Source organism: Heteronotia binoei, chromosome 6 (genome assembly GCF_032191835.1).
Source record: "Heteronotia binoei isolate CCM8104 ecotype False Entrance Well chromosome 6, APGP_CSIRO_Hbin_v1, whole genome shotgun sequence".
NCBI classification, from domain to species: domain Eukaryota; kingdom Metazoa; phylum Chordata; class Lepidosauria; order Squamata; family Gekkonidae; genus Heteronotia; species Heteronotia binoei.
Genome location: NC_083228.1, coordinates 88,644,946 through 88,668,600, shown reverse-complemented (window position 1 = coordinate 88,668,600; position 23,655 = coordinate 88,644,946). Strand labels below are relative to the sequence as shown.

The following is a 23,655-nucleotide window of genomic DNA, read 5'->3' as shown; positions in this document are numbered from 1 at the left end:
AAAAAAATACAGTCCCCTTTTAAATCCTTCTGGAGGGTCAACTTACCTTATTGGGAACACAAGGAAAATAGGGATCTGGATTCCTGGTCCTTACACAGCCCCCAGACGTTTTTTAGAAAATGAAAAAAGAACACACACCCGTTTAAACATTCTCCTCAACTTTTTCTTCTAGTTCAGAACCAACACCCATTTACAAAGTTGAGCATTATTTAATCCTCTTACACCTTTATCATGAAATATGAACTACTTACTATACTGCCATGCTAAGAACAATTTCCTGGGAGTACACCCTAATGAACAGACGTGAGTAGGATTCCAAGTAGATAGCTCCGACAGTCTTGCAACTGACAGGTTTCATTGCAAACTTGTCTGCAATAAGCAGATTATATCTAGTTTACCACTAGGTTTCCAACTATTGAAATAGTGACTTAGCTTTATCAACTACCAAAATAAATACTTTTCTTTTTGCAATATATTTTAGTTGCAGCTGGTTTAATTTATTGGAGGTAATAAAGGAGAAGGTGCATTGGAGAAATGGTTTAGCCCAACCTGACAGTCACAGCTAAGGTTCAGCAATAGGATAGACAGTTATACTGCTAGTCTGATCAGCAACAAGTATTCTCTTAGAACCTTTAATCTCCACATATGAAATCCAGTTCACCTTTTCTCCGTGTTCAATGGTCAATTTTGGTGAAATTGGTACACTCTCATTTGTAAACTCTGCATTCATTTTGTCAACTTTTTTTGTGGAGTTGTGCATCCTAATCTTCTGTCTGTGAATGGTTTTTACTGGAAACTTCTGTTTGCCTAGGTCATTGCTGACATTCCACAGCAATACTTTGCCATCATTTCCTCCTGTAACCAACCAATAAGCTTCAATGTCTGGGAGAAAGCAAACCTGTGACACCCCTAAGGAGTGCCCTTTAAATGCCGTCTCTTGTTCAAACTTGGTACCTATAACCCGGAAGATTCTGATTTTACCATCTTCAGTACCACAGCCAAAAATATTGCCGCAAGCTGAAACAGACAGTGAATGGATCAGGGGAGGGTTAAAAAGCTGGCCAGCTGACTGATCTTCTGCTTCCTCCTCCTGCAAGCTTTTGATCCAGAGAGGCCGAGTTTTCTTCAGATTCCACAGCATAACCTTCAAGGAGAACAATGCAGAATTATTTGATTTAGTAGAGGCCCACTGTATATTAGTGCCTAATGATGCCATGCTTGTGTTACGACCAACACAAAAAACATGAAGTTGCCTCATTCCCTCAATAAGAAATTTAGGCACCTTTTGTAAATGATGCTTAAATAAGATTTTGGATTCCCACATTTATAAATGTAGAGGAAAAGGTCAAGTAAAATGAAAAAATGGTTATCTTCTCTACTTTCTATAATGCAATGTAATAACAAGTTTATCCGCTCTAGCATAAGAACAAAATTTGAGTCCAGTGGCACCTTGTTTTGTGTAATTTAAGACTTTCTTTTCAAGGCTTGACATGGAAATTTACTTAAGTCTTTTACACAGTCTTAAACTGCAAGTCATAAATGAGTCAGTCATGTTGAATTAGTGGGATTTCTGTACAGTGAATAACATGCACAGGATTAGACTGATATTTGATTAATGATCTTCTGATGGCTCTTATGAATAAGATTTCTCCATAAGAGGAAGAAGACATTTTCACAAGTGATGCTGTGTTTTATGCTATTGCAATTCAGATGGATAGCCGTGTTTGTCTGAAGCAACTGGACAAAATTCAAGTGCAGTAGCACCTTTAAGATCAGCAGTTTTATTCAAGGTATAAACTTTCATATGCATGCACACTTTTTCAGATGCACTGAAGTTGCCAGTCCATACATGTAGGTAGAGGGCCGGGTGAGCAGCAGATTAGTATATAAAATAATAATAATAATAATTATTATTTATTTAACTTAGTGAAACGCCCCATCAAGGCCAGTGCCAGGCTCTGGGTGATGTACAACGTAAGAATAAAGTACATACATGGAAATTGGTAAAACCAGTTACATTAAAAAGAAATTATAAACCCCGATGGCGTCTCCTTTAAAGTGCTATTATTCCGTTTCCAGTAATTACATCAGGGGTGGGGAGAAGAAGGTGCCAGCATGGCAACCCTTGCTGTCCTTAAGCAAAGGCTTGGCGGAACATCTCTGCCTTACAGGCCCTGCGGAACTGTAAAAGATCCCACAGGGCCCTGATGTCTTCTGGCAGAGCATTCCACCAAGTTGGGGCCAGGACTGAAAAAGTTCTGGCCCTCATTGAGCACAGCCAGACCTCTTTAGGGCCTGGGATCACCAGCAGATTTTGACCAGTAGAGCATACTGCCCTTCCAGGGACATAGTGGAGGAGGTGGTCCCGTAGATACATCGGTCCCAGACCACCCAAGGCCTTAAAGGTCGTAACTAAAACCTTGAATCTGACCTGGTATTCAACCGGCAGCCAATGTAGCTGGTGCAGCACAGGCAGAATATGTGCCATCTCTGGTGTTCTCTTCAGGACTCGCACCGTCGCAGTCTGGACCCGTAACATATGACAATATATTCAATTTCTTATATCATTAATAACTACTTTTTTTTCTCTATCCCATATATTACTTTCTACCTACCCCTCCCCCCATTACTTGACTCCCGCCGGTGTACTACATTCACTATATAAGAACCAAAATTCATATCCTCCTCCCACTTATACTTAATCATTATCAAAAATTGTCCAATGTCCTTTTATTTCCCACTCTTTTTCTACATATCTTCTGAACTTCTTCCACTCCATTTTAAATACTTCTAAATCATAGTCTCTTAAAGTTCTTGTTAACTTATCCATTTCACTCCATGTCATAACTTTTACAATCCAATCCCATTTCTCTGGTATTCTTTCTTGCTTCCACAACTGCGCATACATCCTAGCAGCTGAGAGCAAGTACCAGATTAAAGTTCTATCTTCTTTTGGAAATTTTTCCATTTGTAATCCCAACAGGAAAGTCTCTGCAACTTTGTTAAATTCATATCCCAAGATCTTAGAAATCTCTTGGTGAATCATCCACCAAAACGTTTTAGCTCTTTCACAAGCCCACCACATAGGGTAGAAAGGACCTTCATGCTTTTTGCATTTCCAACACCTGTCCGGCATCTTATTATTCATCTTTGACAACTTTTTAGGAGTCATATACCATCTATACATCATCTTAAAACAGTTTTCTTTAATACTCTGACATGTTGAAAGTTTCATAGAGTTCTTCCAAAAATATTCCCACGTTTCCATCTGTATTTCTTTATTTACATTAATTGCCCATTTAATCATTTGAGATTTCACTACTTCATCTTCTGTAGACCATTGTAGAAGTAATTTATATACTTTTGAAATTAATTTATCATTGTCTCCAAGCAGAACTTCTTCCATTTCTGTTTGCTCTTTTCTTATTCCTTCAGTTTTAATATCATTTTCCACCAAGCTCTTTGTTACATTTGAAACCAACCATATTTATTATTCAACTCTTCAGCAGTTTTCAGTTCTGTTTTGCCACTTTGTATTTTTAATAGTTGATTATATGACAACCACTTTTCTTCACCTATCTCAGCTGTTATTTTTATTACTTCAGCTGGTGCTATCCATAACGGTCTTCTCTCATCTCCATATTTCTTATATTTCATCCACGTACTTAACAAATTATTTCTTATGTAACGGTGAGAGAAAAAACTGTCCATCTTCTTTTTCCCATAATACAAATATGCGTGCCAGCCAAATTTATTTCCATGACCTTCCAGCACTAAAAGTTTTGTTTAACAGCGTTATCCATTCTTTTATCCACACTAAACAAACTGCTTCATGATATAGTTTTAAATCTGGTAACTGGAATCCTCCTCTCTCTTTTCCATCTGTCAAAATTTTCATTTTAATCCTTGGTTTCTTCCCAGCCCACACAAATTCCGAGATTTTTCTTCGCCATTTATCAAATTGTTTACTATCCTTCACAATAGGAATAGTTTGAAACAAATACATTATTCTTGGTAAGATATTCATTTTAATTGCAGCTATTCTACCCAACAATGACAAATTAAGCTTGTTCTATTTCAGCATGTTTTCATCCATTTTACGCCATAACTTATCATAATTATTTTTAAACAGATCAATATTCTTCATTGTTATCTCCACCCCCAGATATTTTACCTTGGAGGTGACTTCACAGCCCGTTAGTCTCTGTAATTCTTGTTGCTTGTTTATCTGTATATTTTTACACAGAATTTTTTATTTTTCTCTATTAATACAAAGTCCCGCCAACTCCCAATATTCTTGTATTTTAGCTAACAGCAAAGGTGTATCTTGTATGGTGTTTTCATTTATAAACATTATATCATCAGCAAAAGCTCTGTATTTGTAAGTAAATCCTTTTATTCTTAATCCTTCTATATCTTTTTCTTCTTGGATCTGCATCAATAATATTTCAAGAGTCATTATAAACAACAACAGTGAAAGTGGACAGCCTTATCTAGTACCTTTGCTAATTTTCATATCTTATGTAAGATCTGCATTTATACATAACCTTGCACTTTGTTCAGAGTATATTGCTTTTATCATTCTTATAAAGCTTTCTCCCAGCTCCATTTTTTCCATTACTGCAAACATAAAGTCCCAGTTTAAATTGTCAAATGCTTTCTCTGCATCTGCAAAGAATAATGCTACTTCTTTTTCTGGATGTCTTTCATAATATTCTACAATATTTACAACAGTTCTAATATTGTCTCTTATTTGCCTTTTTGGGAAGAAACCCTGCTTGATCTTCCATTATAAAATTTATCAAATGTTGTTTAAGCCATTCTGTCAAGATTCTTGTATATATTTTATAGTCATTATTTAATAGCGAAATTGGTCTATAATTTTTTACGTTCGTGACATCTCTATTTTCCTTAGGTATCAACAAAATAACAGCTTCCTTCCATGTGTTTGGTATTTTCCCTTTTATTCTTATCGTATTCATCAACTTCTGCAATTTTGGTATTAACTCGTCTTTAAAGGTTTTAAAATATATAGCTGTATATCCGTCTGGCCCAGGTGCTTTTCCATTTTTAATTGCATTGATTGCTGCTTCAATTTCTATTTTTTCAATTGGATTATTAAAAACTTTTCACATATTTTCAGTTAAGGGCTCTATTTTTATCTTTTGTAAATACTCATCCATCTTCTCTTTCTTTACTTTAACACCTTTAAACAATTTGGCATAATACTTAAAAAAATTCTCTTTTTATTCCCTCTTGGGTAACGACTTCTTTGCCATCGACCACAATTTTGTTAATAATTTTATTTTCCCTCTTTTTCTTCAATTGCCAAGCCAAATACTTTCCCGGTTTATTTGCTCCCTCAAAGGATTTCTGCTGCAGTCTTTTCGAACTCCATTCCAATTCTTTATTTAACAAATGTCTCATTTGAGTTTGTAATATTGTAATTTCCCTTATAATTTTCTTTTTTCCTGGCCTTTTTCTCAACTCCCCTTCTTTTTTCTTTATTTCATTTTGAATGTCCAACAACTGTTTTCCTTTTACTCTCTTATCCTTGTTATTCAAAGTAATCAACATTCCTCTCATTACTGCTTTATAAGCATCCCAGACCATCTGAAAATCTATATCCTCTTTGTCATTCATTTAGAAGAAAGCTTTAGTTTCATTTTCTAGGTATGTCACTGTTTCTTTATTCTGTAGCAAATCTTCATTCAATCTCCATCTTCTCAACTTCTTAGACAATTTTGTAATCCACATTATTGGGTTATGATAAGCCCCAATTTTAGGTAAAATCTCTATTTTCCGTGTTATAAGACCTAAATCTTTAGTTCCCCACAACATGTCAATTCTAGAAAAAGTTTTGTGTCTTGCTGGAAAAAAAGTATAGTCCCGAACTTCAGGGTTAAATTTCCTCCATATATCTTCCTAGTTTTCTTGTCTGACCAATTAAAAAAAAAGACTTTGGCAATTTTCCTTCTTTGCTATTGTTTTTTCCCCCCCTCCTGACCTGTCCATTGAGTTCTTAACTGTTCCATTAAAATCTCCCATTATCAAAACTTGGTCATAAGTCAGTTCATCAAGCTGTTGTATAATGTCTTTTAAAAAAGCATCCTTTGCACCATTAGGCACATACAATCCCAATAGCAACATTTTTTCCCCCATTAATATTGTTTCTACTGCTACAAATCTTCCATCTTTATCTTTAAACACTAATTCTGGCTCCAATTCTTGTTTAATATAAAAAACCACTCCTTTTCTTCTGTTCAGCCAATGAAAAAAATTCTACTCCCAATTGTTTATTCCATAAAAAAATATAATCCTTTTGTTTAATATGCACTTCTTGTAAACAAATTATGTTACAGTTATGTTTCTTAATCCAATGAAATGTTGCCCTTCTTTTTTGTGGTAAATTTAGTCCATTTACATTCCAAGACAATAATTTGTAATCCATCATGGTGCAAATTCTTTATTTTCCTCATAAAATCTACACATTTCCTGTGCATTTGTAATTGTGATTCTTTTCCCCTGAAGTTCAAAGCTCAAACCTTCAGGTATTATCCATCTAAACCTCATTCCATTGTCCCTTAATTTTTCTGTCAATTTTTTATATGTTCTTCTATCATTTATCACTTGCCTTGGCAACTCCTTCATGATTTTTATTCTGCTGCCTCCCACTATTAATATCTTTTCAAAGTTTTTATTCATGATCCTTCCTACCATTTTCTTTGTCATATATCTTATGACATCTCTTCGTAAGTTATTTTTCTTGGCATAGAGTGAGTTCACTCTATACATATAGTCATACATGTTTTTAGTCTCTTCAGGATCTTCCTCTAAAAATTCTGCAATTATTTTTATTATATATTCTTTTAAAACACCATCTTCCTTTTCAGGTACTCCTCTCAGACGTATCTGAGTCTCCATCAATTTGCAGTCATGGATTGTCACTTTTTCTTGCATTCTCAACAAGGTGGAATCATATGCTTTCATTCTCCCTTCTACCTCCTGCACTTTCTTAGATATTTCCTCTGTTTCCTTTCTGAGATCTTCCATATCTTTTTTAATCTCTTCAATAATTTCTTTTTTAAATGCAGTTATTAACTCTCTTATGCCTTTCATCATTCTGGCCTCCATTGCATCTAATTGGTCCTGCATTTTTTCCAATGAAGTAGCCCTTGTACGGGGTTGCTTATGTTCTGACATTTAAAAACACCGAAAATGTGCACCTCTCCAATTTCAAATTCAACTATCAGAGTGAAAAGAATGAAACTTGCCTTTTATAACAAGCCTAATTTGGTCATCCTCAGAGCTCCGAAAGTCAAGTTATTAATTTTTAAAGTTTTTAAATCTTTCAAAAATGGCGGTCGCGACTTTTTGCTGCTTTTTGCAATTTTCCCCCTTTTAAAAACGTCTGAAGTCCACACAAATAATATGTCCAATAGTACTTATCTTCTTATCCTCTTCTCAATTAATTCCAACAGTTTTTAATGTCCCGAATACTCTAAAAACATTATTTTAATTTTGACCTCCCAGCAATGGCCGCCAATGTTTCTCAGTGGTGTTATATTCCTAGAGTAGGTTTTCCATCTGCTACTTCCTGCTTTACTTGCCACCAAGTTTCATTCTTACTGGTAAGGAGATCTCACGATACTTGACGTACTTCCTGTATTGCTTGAATGTGCTGCAGGCCTGTGACGATGGTGCTCTTTTTTCAAAACCCAAACAATAAATTCCTTTCCACTTTTTAGCACTGTCCTTTATATCTACAAAGTCCAAATTTCACCTCTTCCTCCCTTCTTCTTCCAAACTTCCTAGATTTTCATTTCCCACCTTTTAAATTTATTCCATTAAACTGTAAATAGTCCCGGAATGAAAGATAGTAATCTGTACCTTCTCTTCCAATTATCCAAGTTCTTGCATAGCTTTAGATGTTTAGCAATGTCCAAGAAGGTTAGGATTCTGTCGAGCTTATGTCAAATAAATGACTCTGAGAATTTCTGCAGATGATAAAAATGCAACTCTTCCCAGAGACCCCTCAAAGAAGCCCCCCCCCGGGACTCCTTTTTAGCGAAGGTAAATCTCCTCAAAGTTTCTTGTGCATATCTTGGACTAATCTCTGACTGAGAAAAGTAGGCAGTAGGCATTAATTTGCCTTCCACTACCCTGAACAGAAGTTCCAGCCTGCTCCCGTTATGAGAAGCAGTTCAGCTCGACATTTTCCTCCCTCGGAAGTCCCACAGGACCTCAGTCTTTGATGGGTTCAGTTTCAACCTGCTCTTCCTTAGCCAGCCAACCACAGCCTTCAAGCCCTCAGCCAAAGATGAAGAGCATTTTTCTGGTCTAGTGACAAAGGAGACATAACAATGCACAACTAATCACCCCACCTTATAGAAAAAGATGCTATTAAGCTACCACTATGCTTGAGAAGAGAAAGATGAAGCATAAACATAAAAATAAGGTCTCAAGTACTCTCGGCATTCCACAATTGAAGGGCACATTTAAACATTGATCTCCAATTCTGATATGTTTATTTGCCTCACTATGTCGTCTATCCACCCCCATTAAATCCAAACAAATGGTGACCATATAAACTAAGCTTATTATTCCTGTTTGGTCCTTGCATCTGTTAAACACTTGCATTATGCTGTATGCTAATTTGCTGCTCACCTTCTACCTCTGTGTATGACAGGTAACTTCCACTTCAATCTATCTGAAGAACTGAATTGCTCTAGTATAAAACACAACATCACTTGTGAAAATGTCTTCAATCTTATTTCTCCATTAGAGCCATCAGCAGATCATCATTAATCAAATATCAGTCTAATCCTATGCATGTTATTCACTGTACAGAAATCCAACTAATTCAACATGACTGACCCATTTATAACTTGCAGTTTAAGACTGTGTAGAAGACTTAAGTAAATTTCCATGTCAAGCCCAGAAAAAGGTCTTAAATTACATAGAACAAGACTTCTTTAGAAAAGCACATTAAGAAAGCAGTCTTAAAACTGCAAAACTCTCTCCAAAGCTGAACTCAATACCCTGTGCCAAAAGAAGAAAACCTGTTTCCCTCCCTCCAAGGATTTTTTTAAAAATTCCAATAGATAAATTAGAAAAAACACTGAAAAGGAACTCCTATTAAATATTTTGTTTGAGAATGAGCAAAATGCTTCTTAAGGTAAGGTTTTCACATTCAAAACAAATAATATTGAAGTACCTGGGAGCTTTTTCAATTTTTCCAATAGAAAAAATTCCAAATAAAAATATCTGGTGATTTGGTGTACCACGGAAAAAATACCCTCTTATGAAAAACTTGTGTTACAAAGCATGTCTCCAATTCAAAGTGCACAGTGTTTTCATTTTTTCCAATGGGAAAACTGGGAAGTTTTGGGGAACACAATATGTTCAAGATTTTGTGAGATGTAAATCATTTCAACAATATTTAATCTGCTATGCATTTACTGATTATACATCATTAGAGTTCAGTTGCTTCGATGCTACCCACCTTCATATCCAGACCACATGAAACAAGGCATTGAGGTCTTCGGGGCCGAAACACAGCCGAGGTACAAATATTTGCATGTCTACTCAAGCAGCGGCTTAGTTTCTTGTTTTCCAAGTCAATTATCTTTATGGCTCCAGAATCATCTGCAGCAGCTAAAAGACTGTCTGTTTCATTTACTGAAAGATAATTGATCTCCTCCTCATTCACATGAAAACTTTCAACCGGATCTTTGAGACATCTGATATCCAACACACTAACTGTTTCCCCATGAGAAGTGTATAGTCTCTTGGGGCAGGTAGGAGAAAATACAACACAAGTAACATCATCTGCTTTCTGAAGCCATGTCTGTTCTATTCGATTCCCTTCCTCAGTCCAGATGGTCAGTTCTCCTCCTTCCGCTCCAGAAGCCACCAAACTATCTTTGCTCACATTCAAACATAGTATTGAAGAGGAGTGTCCACTGGTCCACCTCTCAGCCATAATATTTCAAAATCTACTAAAAATAAACAAATAAGCAAGACTGAATTAATAAGGCACAAGCCGTTTGATATAGCTCAATAAATGCTTCAGGAAGCAGATACAATAGTATATTCATTTTGAGATATTACTTTCCCCAAGATACAAGGAAGTGCCCAAAAATGTAAAAAAACAAGGAACTCCCATTACAATGAAATATTGTAATGATACTTAAGAGAAGCACTATTAGAAGGAATTTCTTTTGTAATTACTAAATAATTATCCATCATACATCAGTGGCTAAATGGATGATAGTCTCTTCAGTTCATTAAATCACAGTGGTTTGATACTATTTATTTACATATTTATCCTTCCTCCAAGGATTGCAGAGCAGCATAAATGGCTCTCTCCCCAACTATTTTATTCTCACAAAAATCCTGTTAAATAGACTGCCCTTGTAGGTGGGACAGCGACAAGCCTGGAAGAGTGACAAGTTGTGTTCAGGCGTGGGACCTCGATATGGGGTCTAACCACTTGTCTAGATACGGAATAACGAAGAATAGCAAAACATTAACACTCGCCGTTAGGAAAGCACTGGCGAAAGGAAGTGTGCGCAAGTGTGGGGTTAGGAGACAGAGAATGTAAGAGCACATGGGAATTCCTTGAGAACAAGAAAACAGCTACTAAACAGCAACCTACTTAGGGAGTCCGTGGGTCCAAGACGGCCCGGACCACAGAAAAATTCTAAACGCAAACCCAACCGACTTAATAAGACTCGCTCCCGCTGACACAAAAACAGAATAAAACGGAACAGAAAGAAACACGAATTACCTTGAAACAGACCCAGCACCCCACCAGCCTCTCCATAGAAAACCTCCTTTTCCGGCGAAGAAAATTACCGTCATCCGAAGCGCACTTTCCCCTCCCTCTTCTCTCCATGTCCGACAGGTACATTTTTGCGCATGTCTGTAACAGAGGAACCCTGACAGGTCTGCCCTCATTCAATATGGCTGGTTCACCTTCAGGGCCTAATTCCGCTGTCCAAAGAAATAGAAGTTAAGAGCAATAACCGTGAAGAGTGAGGGGTGTTCTTGGGAATCTGTCTTATTCTCATCTCAGTCCTAGCCACTACGCGGAGACAAGAGGAAGCGTTTTGCCACACCGGCTAGGCTGAGTGCCTCAGATGACAGGACTCGTTTCCGCCCGCTTTTGCCGGCAAAGAAGGGAAGACGTTGAGCGTTGGGCGCTGCCCTCCTTTTCTAGCTGACGGCACCAGCCGGGTCGTTGGTTGGCTGGTGGGCTGGCTCCACCTTTTGCCTTTGCCAGGGCCGGGGCGGTCAGTTTGGAAGGGCTGCGCACGCACGGACGGCGCAGGGTCGGTGGTCGCCTGAGGCGATGGCGGCTGCCGGCGGTGGGGCGCTGAGTTCGGTGGCCAGTGCGGGGGGCTGGCGCCTGCCCAGCCGAGTGCTGGAATTCGTCTTCTCCTACCTAGACTTGCGCGAACTGCGGAGCTGCGCGCTGGTGTGTAAGATGTGGTACCGCGTCCTGCACGGCGACGAGAACAGCGAGGTATGGCGCAGCCTGGCCGCCCGCAGCCTGGCCGAGGAAGCGCTGCGCACCGACATCCTCTGCAACGTGCCCACCTACAAGGGCAAGGTTAGGCAGTGCGAACGGGCCCCTCTTTTCACACTCTCCATTCCCATCCTTTGCAGGGGGGTGGGGTGGAGGGGCAACTTCTCTTCACATCTCTTCCCGCGTGTTTGAAACCAGGGCTTAATTTGTGCTGGGGCTGCTTGGAAGTCTTGTGCGCTGCACACCCTTTGGTTTAAATCTAGAGTGAGGCGGTTCTTCACAGCCTTGAAGGCACTTCCAACCAAGGGGAAAGTTCTGGTGTGGGAGACAGACGCTCGGGAATGCTTCACATGAAACACAGCCTGCATGCCTTCCTTGGCCAGCCTGTGTGCTCATGAAACAAACATTCTGTGGCACCTTAAAGGGTAACATTCATTTCAGTATGAGCTTTCATGAAGTGAGTTTACAAAAACTCATACTGAAATAAATGTTGCTGGATATTTGTTTTATTATGCTGACATATTAACATATCTACCTCTTTGTAATCACTGCAGCGGTACCTGCAGGTGTGTGTGTGGATGTGTTCCCTCACACCACCTTCTGGTTTCAACCCCAAATATTTTGGGGATTGTGATGTTAAGCTTAGATTTTCAACTGATCTATTATTGTAAGAAAGATTGATTGATCAGTTAAACTCAGATGGAAGTACTATTAACTAAGTCACTATGCCAGATGCTGGGCAGAGGTATCACATCAGGTATTTATGTAGAAGAGGAGATTGGATTTATACACCACCCTTCACTTCATGAAGGAGTCTTACAACAGCTTACAAACTCCTTTCCCTTCCCCTCGCCACAACAGACAGCCTGCGAGGTAGGTGCGGCTGAGAGAGCTCTCTCAGAACTGCTCTTGAGCAGAGCAGCTATGAGAGAGTTATGACTGACCCAGGGTCATTCCAGCATTTGCATCAGGAGGAGTGAAATCAAACCTGGTTCTCCTAAATAAGAGTTTGTGCACTTAACCACTACAGCAGACTGGCTCTCATTAATTTACTTATTTCCTTAAAACTTTATTAGCCAACTTTCTTACTTGCAGAGTGCAAGGCAGTGTATAACATAAATACAATATAAGTACATAAAAATCTTCAGAATCACAATTCAGGAAACTTAACCAAATGTTAAGTACTAAATAAACTGTCTCCTAAGGATTGAAAGTGAGGTGGCCAGGCACACCTCCCGGGGGAGGTTGTTCCATAGTTGTGGGGCTGCTTCTGACAAGATCCTCTGTTGTGTACCCACCAAATTAGCTTCTTTGATTGATGGGACAGTCAGAAGGTCCTCTCCTTGTGATAGTAATTCTTGGGAGGCAACATGAAAGAAGGTGGTCATTCAAATATCCCAGTTCCAAGCTATGTAATTAGAGATGCCTCCATCCAGAAATACTGAAAAAGCTTTTAAAGGCTATCTCATGTTTGCTGTGTTTTCTTGTTGTGTTTCCGTAAGGCTTTAGCAGGACTGTGTTCTCCTATGCTGAGTCAGGTGTCAATCATAGTACTGTCCTGAGAAGGTGGAATTGTAGCGTTCATTTGTTTTATTCTTAGAGGTGGACAGTGAATGCTGTTGTTACAGGAGTTTGATTTTTTTTCATACTTCCTAGAAACAAGTGGATGTGATGGATTTTTAGTTATTACCTTCTTAGTGATAGCCTGCCAAATTACAAGCATCATACCAAATTCTGTGATTAAAATGTGTTTGTAAAAGTATTTGCATCTGTTAGACTCTACATGCCAACACATGTATGCTTGCGGACACCAAATGGACTGTTTTCACTGGCAATAAATATTGGAACAGATTTTGTAACTACATTGTGCTTATATTGAAATTTGTTTCTTCATCTCAGTTTTTTGCATGTTCAGATGTTTTATATTTTTTATTGTGTGATGGTACTTGTTAGTACTGGCACACACACATAAAAAAACTTGCTCAATTAGGTTAGGAGCTGAGGAGATGTAAAGTTTGAAGATTAGAAGAAACAATTAATTGTGTGTGTGTAAAGGTCGCAGCTGACTTATGGCAACCCTACCAAGGGGCTTTCAAAGCAAGTGAGAAGAACTTTCCTTTGCAGAGTCTTCCTTGGTGGTCTCTCTTCCAATCCTGCTTAGCTTCCAAGATCGGGCTACATCATGCCGCCTTTCCTCCCAAACCACTAGATTATAAAATTTTCTTTCTATACTAGGGAGTGAATTTAAGCATTTGCTGTCTCCTATCTTGACAAGTTCCATCTCAATTTTTTTTCTCTATTCTTTTTTTTAAACACCTCTCTTTTAGGTGCGCGCCTTTCAGCATGCTTTCAGCACTAATGATTGCTCTAGGAATGTCTACATTAAGAAGAATGGCTTTACTTTGCACAGGAACCCCATTGCTCAGAGTACAGATGGAGCAAGGACCAAGATTGGCTTCAGTGAAGGCCGGCATGCCTGGGAAGTCTGGTGGGAAGGTCCTCTTGGCACAGTGGCAGTAATTGGAATTGCTACAAAGCGAGCCCCCATGCAGTGTCAGGGCTATGTGGCACTCCTTGGCAGTGATGATCAGAGCTGGGGCTGGAATTTGGTGGACAATAACTTGTTACATAATGGAGAAGTCAATGGCAGCTTTCCTCAATGCAACAATGCTCCAAAGTATCAAGTGAGTGAAACTTGGTGTAGTTTTCAAGCTCTGTAGAATGACATTGACAAGATCGGGTTCATGGTGGATAAAACTGCAAAAGAACAACACTCACCATGAGTAAAACCTTAATGTAGTCTACCAAGAGTCGTACATATATCCAGTTACATTAATGGTTCTTATTTTCTAGATTTCCACCAAATGTTTGGAGATCTTACAACTGTATTTCTTATTTCCGAACTGAAATCCTCTACAGGAATGAAATGTAATACAATATATATGGGGTATCCTTATAATCCAGTAACTAGTACAATGTAGTTACTCTCTATTAAGTTATACAAAATCTTCTTGAGAATGAATTCTCAATAACAATAAATTCTCAGAAATAATGCTTCAGTGTGCTGCAGCTGTTTAGCAAACAAAATCAGTTCATAAAAGATCCAACGACCCAACAGGTAGTTGTGGGTGTCTTCCTGTTTCAGTTTCCTCATTTTCAAGAATCCCTGTGATATTTCCAATCAATGTTTTCCAAAATCACCAAAAAGAATGGCAAACCCCACCTAAGAATTTGCAGTAAAGAGAAGGCATTCCATTTAGAAGGAAGCTCTCTAATAGTTCTTTGTTATTTATTGTTCTTGAGAATTCATTCTCAAGAAGATTCTGCACAACTTAATAGAAAATAACTGCAGTGTAGCAAGTTATTGGATTATAAGGATACTCTGTATATATTGTATTACATTTCATTCATGCTGAGGGTTTTGGTTGGGAAATAAGGAATACAGTTGTAAGATCCTCAAACATTTGGTGGAAACCTGGAAAATAAGTATAATGTATAAAGTATAATAATAAATATATGTATAAAGTATAATAATTAATGTAGTTGGACTGTATATGTGACTCTTGGTATAATACATTAAGGTTTTACTGATTGCAGCAAGTCTTGTTCATTTAAAGCTCTGTAGGACATATGGATTGTCTTTAATAATGTTTACCTTGTACATTGTAATTATCTTATTTCACTCTGTTTTCTTCCTTTTGTGAAAAACTGGTGATGAAAAGCATAACTGCAAACTGTTTAAACAGAGTAGGAAGAGTTTTCTTGTCTTGTCATAATACAGTTACACATACAAGTTTTTTTTCCTTTGATTACACCCATTTTTGGGTTTGCACTGGACTGTACTCCCCTTCAAATAAATAAGAAGCATGAAGTTCCTTTGACACAGCAGTAATAAAATTAAATACTATTGGTCACACCTCTCTTAACTTTTATGTCAGAAAAAGTTGAGTGCACACTGCCACTATACATCGTGTTAAGTAAAATGCAGTTAGTTTGTTTTTAATGGTGTCACATATATGCCGTTCACTAGAGTGTAGTTGGGTGTGTGTGTATGTATATGTGTGTGTAGCCACTATGTATTTTATTTATTCAGGGGATTTTTATGCTACACACTCAGAGCCCTGTTCAAGACTGCTTCCAAATTAATAATAATTCACCAATAAAAAAAACCACAAGCTATTAAAATAACCAAAGGACATAAAAACAGCTTTAAAATATCTGCTAAAAGAGATTTCAGAACAGAAGCAGATCATAAAACAGGTGGGAACATAAAACCCCTAATTAACAGCTTGAGCAAAAAGTAATGTTTTGACCTAGTAACTGAAAGGCAGAAAGTTAGGCAGCAGTTGAGCTTCAAGAGAGAGAACATTCCAAAGGCTAGATGCCAGCACAGAGAATGCCCTGATTTTAGTCACTTCCCTCCTTACCTCTGAAGTTAGGGGCACAGTGAACAGCAGTTGGGAGACTGATTTTAAAGCTGTGTGTGTGTGTGTGTGTAAATAACACAGTTACTGTTGTAAGCCACCCTGAGCCCACTTGCAGGATAGGACGGGGTATAAATAAAAAAATTAAATTAAATTACCATCAAGCAATAGTTCCTTCCCATAAACCAATTGTTTTCTCTATCCCTAAGCAGAGAAAAAAAATCATGACACAAACACTAGGGGGATGAACATTATGCAGATATTCCACTACATTAAAAGCAAGACACTTTCTGATGGTCACCTGGTACAATATTGTTAAATGAGTATTAAGCATAGGCTTATTTTCTTTACCAGATTGCTTGGTATCAAACTTGCCAAAATATTTCTCTCCATATTAATATGAAAGTTATTTCATATTAATATGAAAGTTATTTCTTAATTCTTTGGCAATACAGATTCTTTCATCATTGTCCTGTAGGGCATCATGATAACTATACATTAGTAGCGTTCAATTCAAGTTAAGGCAATATAGCCATTTAGAGCCTGCTGCATGATTGTTTGAAGACTGAATCTTAGAAGCAGAAGAGTTCTTCTAGGTCAGGGTGGCCAAACTTGCTTAATGCAAGAGCCACATAGAATAAACATCAGATGTTTGAGAGCTGTAAAACATGCATAGCAGATGTTTGAGAGCCGTAAGACAGGAACATCAGAGGAAGGAAGGGAAACAGATGAGGGAGAGGTGGAAAGAAAGCAACTTTAAATCTCTAAGCTGCTGGCTGGCTTGGCTTGGAAGTGATTTAAAGAGAGAAATGCCTTCTCCAAGCTGGGGTGGTGGGGGCTTTGAGAGCCACACAATATATGAGAAAGAGCCACACATGGCTCCCGAGTCATAGTTTGGCTACTCTTGTTCTAGGTACTTACTCGTGCATTCTCCTCATGTGCTGTTATGTCTCATATTATATCTTTGTCTTGTCCTTTGACCCCCCTCCCCCAAAACCTTCCTGTTTTACAGATAGGTGAAAGAATTCGTGTCATCTTAGACATGGAAGATAAGACACTTGCTTTTGAACGAGGCTATGAGTTCCTAGGAGTTGCATTCCGGGGACTTCCAAAGACTTTTCTGTATCCAGCAGTATCTGCTGTGTATGGCAACACTGAGGTGACATTAGTTTACCTGGGGAAGCCTTTAGATGGATGACGTTTTTTACTGAAACTTGAAGATCAAATTAATAATGGAGAGAAAGCTGCATGTAGGTTAAAAAACAAACATGGGCAAAATGTGTGGACATGTTAAAAAACATCCAGGAAAACCAAGACACTTGATTTGGAAGACCAGCTGTGCTGCAGAGATTGCTTTGTTTCCGTTTTCTGCCACACCAGAAAAATCCTCAGGGTTTGCAGTTGGTTGAATGGGCAGTTGCATAAGATTTTGCATGCATGTTGCATAAGATTTTGTTGTAGAACTGGCAATGTGAAATCCTGTACATATGCAAGGAAATGCTAAACAGAAGAAGTTGAGGAAATTGTCTGAGACTTGTAGATAAATGTGTTTTGTGAAAAGCCTCCCTTTGAAAATTCTTCCCACCTGCCAGCCAGGGCTTTTACCAAAGGTAGTTGAAACTGGCTGGGTTGTATTTATTGTATTTTAAATGTACTGAGAAGCTTGGTCTCTTGACTGCACTTCTCCAAAGCAAAACATTGTGCAGCTATACTGAAGTGTATTTTAAAGACTGAATGTACAGAACGTGTTAAAATTCAGAACAAAACAGAATGTTGGTTTTGCTTTAAGTGGGATGTAACTTTTTAAATGGAAAAACCACTACATATCAGTTGTCAGTTATGGTCCTAAGTTGGACAATATGTATGTCAGTGTACTTCTTTTGTTTTGCTGTAGAGCATCTCTTGTGGAAAAAGAAGTTACATATGCTTATTGTAAAAAGGCTGCGATTCAGTAACTAGAATAGTGTTTGTATGGGGAGGGGAGCCATTTCTAGTATGAATGTTTTTGTTTGCTGAAGTTGGATTGTGTTTTGCAAATGACAATAAGGGTTTACATTCATCTTCTGAACTAAATGACTTGACATTGAAAATGGTGAGCATTCTCCACCAAGTACTGATGTTCAGCATCTTCAAAACTATATGGTGGATATGCAGAAACATTATTGGGTAGATTGTGCCTTTCTAAAAGTGTACTGCAGTACCCACAGCCATTCCTTTTGGCCTGTAAACAAACCTGCTTTCTTGAAATAGATAGCAAGCTTTGCATATTAAACTAATTATTTTTAAAATTAGGCTTTTAAAGTACTATAAAATGGTGTTTCAGATTTCCTACAAATGTGGTTTTAAAATATTTAAAGCTTAACTTAAATACTTTGAATCTTAACTGCAATCAAATCTCTGGCATTTACAACTCATATGCAAATTCTGTTCATTCGAGGTTGGCTGTAGCTTACTGTGGAGACCAAGAAGGGTTTTTACAAAACAAATGATTGTGTGCAACAGAAACACAAGATAACGGAACAATTGCCCAAGACAATCCCCTCCTCACCGCCAATGTTTTATAGCTTTGCCTTTCTTGGGAAGAATACAGCATTCATGTATAACTTACAAAGTTTGTATATTTTAACTTTGTAAGTTGTCAGTCTAAACCTTGGTACTAAATATTATTTACTGTACTTCATAGGGCTATTTATTTTAAGTATAAGTGATAAAACATTTTGGGAGGAAACAAGACATTGTTTACATACTTCGTTATATTATCTGAGACAAACATTCTTGAAGATATCAAAGGGTTTGTTAGGTGTGCAGAGGAGGACTACTTCTCTTGGATACTAATTCTTATTTTAACCAGGAAGACTGGTACATACAACTGGCTGGGTTCTGTGAGTGCTGCTGAATGCCTAGGTGTGTATTTTAATAATAAATTCTTTAACCTACAGGAGAAAAGATTATACCGTTGCATGAAAAGTTTAAAACTGTAATTCATAACCTAATATCATTGGTAGTACCACTGAATCTCAACATAGTAGCTCCAGTGATCATGCTGTGATATCTCTGGCAAATCTAGTTCAGTTGGTCTATGCTTAATTCCTCTTGTCATAATGTCCTGCCATCTGAATACATCTGGCTGTTCACAGAGCACTGCTGAGGACTGCCATACTAATGTTCATGGTTTTGGGCTGCAAAGCACCTGTCAACCAGTGGCCTGGGAGGGTGGAAGCATCAAGTGCTGGGCAGAAAGAGGCTGCTTAAAATATGGGGTGGGGGTTAAAAAGTATTCAGGAGAAGAAATTATCTTATGCAGTAAGAGCTTCATGTTTGCATGCTCTCAATAGTTCAGTATTTACTCTTTCCGCACCTTTACTTCTGCTTCCTCTCTGTTCAGACACAAGATCATCCCATGTTTGTGGGGAGGGCCTGCATATGTGAATCTTTTTCATTTGTTCTATGTGTAGCATAGCACTCTTTAACAGGGCAAGTTCATACTTGGTCTGTTTCTAAAATGCAAAACTAAGCAGATTCTCTCAACACATGGTACTGAAAACAACTGAGTACAGTGATGAAGGTGTTCAACTTTTTCCATTAAAACTCTTGGGATCATTAACTTTGGAATCATGTACTATGCTACAAAATATAGCACTAAAACAAAGATCCTGTGGCAGGAACTAAAATAAAAGGAAAAAAGCTTCCGTTTGATTAGTATGATCCACCAGTGTGTACTTGAATAGCTTGCCCTCTGCTTATTTATACATTCCAGGTAAAGAGTGCTAGTCCTAAGAACTGTGCCGGGGAATACTTGTTGATTAGATTTTACTTCCATTTGTATAGGATACCTTGCTGCCTTTTCCTGTACACTGCATAGCATTCCATTTTTGCCAATTGCTCCATAATTCCTTGGGGTGCAGGGGACTGCATATATATATATATATATATATATATATATATATATATATAAAATTATTACCTGAAAATCAATTGCAAGCTGTAGAAAATATTGAAATAAATTGTTAAAATACGGAAATACTGATGTGTGGGATTGTTTTTGCACTTAATTGTCTGAATGGAGTCTGTGATAAAAATATTAATCCTAAAGTCCTGTCTGCACCCAACCTAGGCTCATAGTTTATCCCCTAGTAGAGAGCCTTGGATGTGTATCACATGTGTACTTGAGAACTGGTGTGCTGGCCCTGGCTTTCATTTAGGTTATATATCTGATTGAGGAAGGTGTATGAGGTCAAGACTCCCAGTGCTGAATCTTTTGCCTGGTCTGAGTGTGAACAGGTTCTGCTTCTGTCATGTAAATCACATTGCAAGGGTACAGTAACAGAAATGAAGATGTAATAATTTACCATTAGGTTTCTTGGGACTGGGACTTCTCTCCCATTGTTTTTAAGGCATTAAGACTATGCAACCACAGTGTCTCCTACTTCACTTGCTCTCACCTCCCCAGCCTACTACAGCAAATGGAGCTTAGGTTTTATTCTCCAGCAGGCTGTGGAGTGGATGTAAGGACTAGAGGGGAACACATCAGCAGGTAGAGGCTATGTAGCCTTGGGACACTTAAGACTGCAGCCCTATGAACACATGGGAGTAGCACTGACTCAGTGGGACATTTCCAGGTAAATATGCATAGGACTTGACTGCACAAGAGCTACCAGGATCTCTGGGTAAAAACCTGAGAACCCCATTTTGTTCTACATTTATAAGTGATACTACTTGCCAGGATACTCTGCTTACAGTAACCAGCAGAAACATATATTTTGCATAATACTGAGCATTAAAAACAGTTCTAACCTTTGCCTTCTGATCAAAAGAAACCTAAAGTGGCTCACATGTTGGTGGATATGACTGCTGGAAAACTGCTGAAGTAGTTAATGCAGCCCCTTTCTCCAGCTGAATAGAAGATGAGTTCAGTAGTAGCACCTTAGAAACTAACAGAATTTTATTTCAGCAAAATAAATCCTAAATTTCAGCAAAATAAATCCTCATTCCTGGGTCATGGTTTACTTTGTCATACACATTAAGATGAATTCTCACAAGGTCTTCCAAGATCAGTAAAACCCATTTATCTTAGAAAATTGCCAAGTGTGGTGGCAGAGAAGGAATGATCCAGGTAAGAGAAACTATTGTGGTGCTGAAGAAAACACCGTCTATTTACATTTGCTTACCTGAAATTTGGACAATGGTTTTGTGTGAAGAGATTAACATTGGGCTGGAACCAAAGGTGGTATGTCAGTGGGAACAGCGCTTCCATTGGCAGAAAAAGACAGTTTTTGCCTGTTCCATCCTCCAGCTGTAGAACCCTTCAGTCTTTTTCATGCTGTTTATGAGAGTTCTTAGATGCCCTGGGAGCAGGTTGGGCAAGCTGCAGAAGGAGGGGGGAAATATCTGATCTATGAGCTACACTCCACTTGCAATACTTTGGATGCAACATATTTTTTAAATCAGCTGCTGGGAAATTGATTGTAATACTTTGGTAATTGCTTTGTAAATAGCTCACTATGAATCAGCTTGAGTGTATTTTTATTGTATACTGAATTGTCTTATTTATTTATTTATTTATTTATATTAAGATTTATACCCCGCCCTTCTCACCTAGGTGTCTCAGGGCGGTGTCTTCTTTTCAGGAATATCTAGAACTTGTCTGGGGCCAATAAGGTCCCAACAAGTCTAGAGAGAAATGTTGTGTCTCTTTAACAGATGCTTAATGTGTGGAAATGGCTTTTGTGTCATGGATAAGATCACCTGATATATAATATCTTGTTAAGCCTCAATTAAAGAGACAGGGCATCTTTCTCCAGTCTTGTTGGGAACCCTAACCAAGAGCCTCATTCTGGGTGTTAGGGGTGCTGCTTGTCTATTTTTGGTTAGGCTGATGGTCCAAGATACCAAACATCTGTGGAGCTAATGACGGGAGATTGCTTGGAATCTCTGTCCAGATTTTGAAATGCAATATCCAGCAGAGTTTGGAAAGATGATTCCCTTGTGCTTGCTCTGTGTGTGTGTGGGCAGGGCAGGGGGGAGAGCAGAGAAGTAATATACAGCAGTTTGCCATTTGAAATGAAAAAGGCAAAGAATGCTTGGAATTCAATTGGCACATCCATGCAGATAAGGTGCTGTATACTATATACTGTAGGACTGTTTATTTGCTTTCAATGTGCTTTGCTTGTATATTTGTAAGTCAGATGTTCAAAAGACACTGTAAGTCTCCTGTGCTTTTTCATTCAGTGGAAATCGGACTTCATAAAGCTGACTTAGAATGTTGTATAGATAACAAAATAGTCATACATAGAAGTTGGCTGTTAAACAATAACCTATACTCTGAAAAGTTATTGTGTCTTCAAATATCAGAGAAATGTGCTGGCAACATTTGTATATGACATAATACATATTAATAAATTGGGAATACTCTGGGTCTGAAAAAATAATGATTTTCTAACAGTAGGGGACAGCACTTTACCACAGTGAAGCCCAAATAAGCCCTATATATAATGTGAAATGATCAAACTGGTTATAGTTAGCCACATTTCGTGTTAAACTACATACTGATTAAAGGTTTTATAGGACTTGATTAATTTGTGTTTTGGGTTTTTTTTGGAATAGCAATCTGCTAGGTTTTTTTCTTTCAATAAACAAAAAAATATTTTACTCCAGGGGAGGGCAAAACTGAATAAGCATTCTCTTTACAGTTCAGTTTATTTTTACATAAAATCAGTTTAAAACCTTGCAACATACTATATTAGTATCAGCAAATAAATTTAAAAGTGTTGTTTTAGTCCAGCCTTGTTTAAGACTTAACCATTGGCTTATGTATGCTGCATGCCCTCATACAAAATTTTGCAATGTTGCAAGTTATTTCTAAAGAAAAGTTGGAGAGAAGTAGGAAGATGTAGAATTGCTCTGATCTTGGAGAGTTTACTAACACTGGAGAGTGATATATTGTGAGCAAATGTCATTATAGTGGGAGCAGTGCAATAATACATGCTCCACAGTCTCAACCTTTCCCATTTGGCAGACACACATCTGTTGTGCATGAGGAATACAGAGGTATCTGCTTTCCAGAAAGAGCAGGGCATTTACACATGTTAGAGGAAATATTCTTTGATAGAGACTTCTAGTACTGTTAAATTTTACCAGCAAGTATGGGTTTTTGGAAAGGTATGTCACTGCAGGATGCTGCTGCAGGCCGGCCCTATCAGATTGAAGGGCCAGGTCCCAAATCCATTGCTTAAGTATTTCTTTGGCTTTTTGACAGCCTAGATGTCTTGCAATTTTCCTTCAACAGTTCTCAGCCAATTTGAGCGATGGTTATCTCTAAAAATGAGTAAGTCACTGAGAGTTACAGTTTAATTTTAACCAGTAAGTGGTTATTTGAACCCACATGCATACCTTGCGTGAAACCATCACTGCCTCCAGCCTGAGGAGAGCATTTGGTATACATCAAGGGATTCTTAATATTGATCACAAAAACTTGGATTGCATTGCTTCCAAGGGGTGATGATCTTTGTAAAGACAAAGCTGGGAGCCATAAATTAGTTGGGTAATCATCTTCCCCTGGAAAACCTTGATTGCTGCAGGGATATAGGAAGCCCCTTTTCTAAAGAAGACTATCAGAATGGCTTAGGTCATTCTGTGGGCATTCTCAGCCATATGCAATGCTTGGGCTCTCCACAACCCTGTTGGCTGGAAGACTAGGCC

The 23,655-nt window shown here is 38.2% G+C and overlaps 2 protein-coding genes across 4 annotated transcripts; one reads left to right on the top strand and one right to left on the bottom strand.

Moving 5' to 3' along the window:
• Nucleotides 1–475: 475 nt before the first annotated feature.
• On the bottom strand, nt 476–11,311 carry WDR53 (WD repeat domain 53). Of its 3 annotated transcripts, none has more exons than XM_060242133.1 (3): nt 10,793–11,311; nt 9,506–9,998; nt 476–1,144 (listed from the first exon to the last, which is right to left on the bottom strand). In XM_060242133.1, the coding sequence occupies exons 2-3, from the start codon at nt 9,983–9,985 to the stop codon at nt 563–565; spliced, it is 1,062 nt and encodes a 353-aa protein (XP_060098116.1). In that variant the 5' UTR covers nt 9,986–9,998; nt 10,793–11,311; the 3' UTR covers nt 476–562. The 3 variants fall into 3 exon arrangements, with proteins under 3 accessions (XP_060098116.1, XP_060098115.1, XP_060098117.1); XM_060242132.1 differs by having other exon boundaries at nt 9,506–10,001; nt 10,793–11,193; XM_060242134.1 differs by having other exon boundaries at nt 10,861–11,192.
• Nucleotides 11,186–19,982, top strand: FBXO45 (F-box protein 45). Its single transcript, XM_060242137.1, has 3 exons — nt 11,186–11,617; nt 13,861–14,217; nt 16,970–19,982. The coding sequence occupies exons 1-3, from the start codon at nt 11,357–11,359 to the stop codon at nt 17,153–17,155; spliced, it is 804 nt and encodes a 267-aa protein (XP_060098120.1). The 5' UTR covers nt 11,186–11,356; the 3' UTR covers nt 17,156–19,982.
• The last annotated feature ends 3,673 nt before the right edge of the window (nt 19,983–23,655 follow it).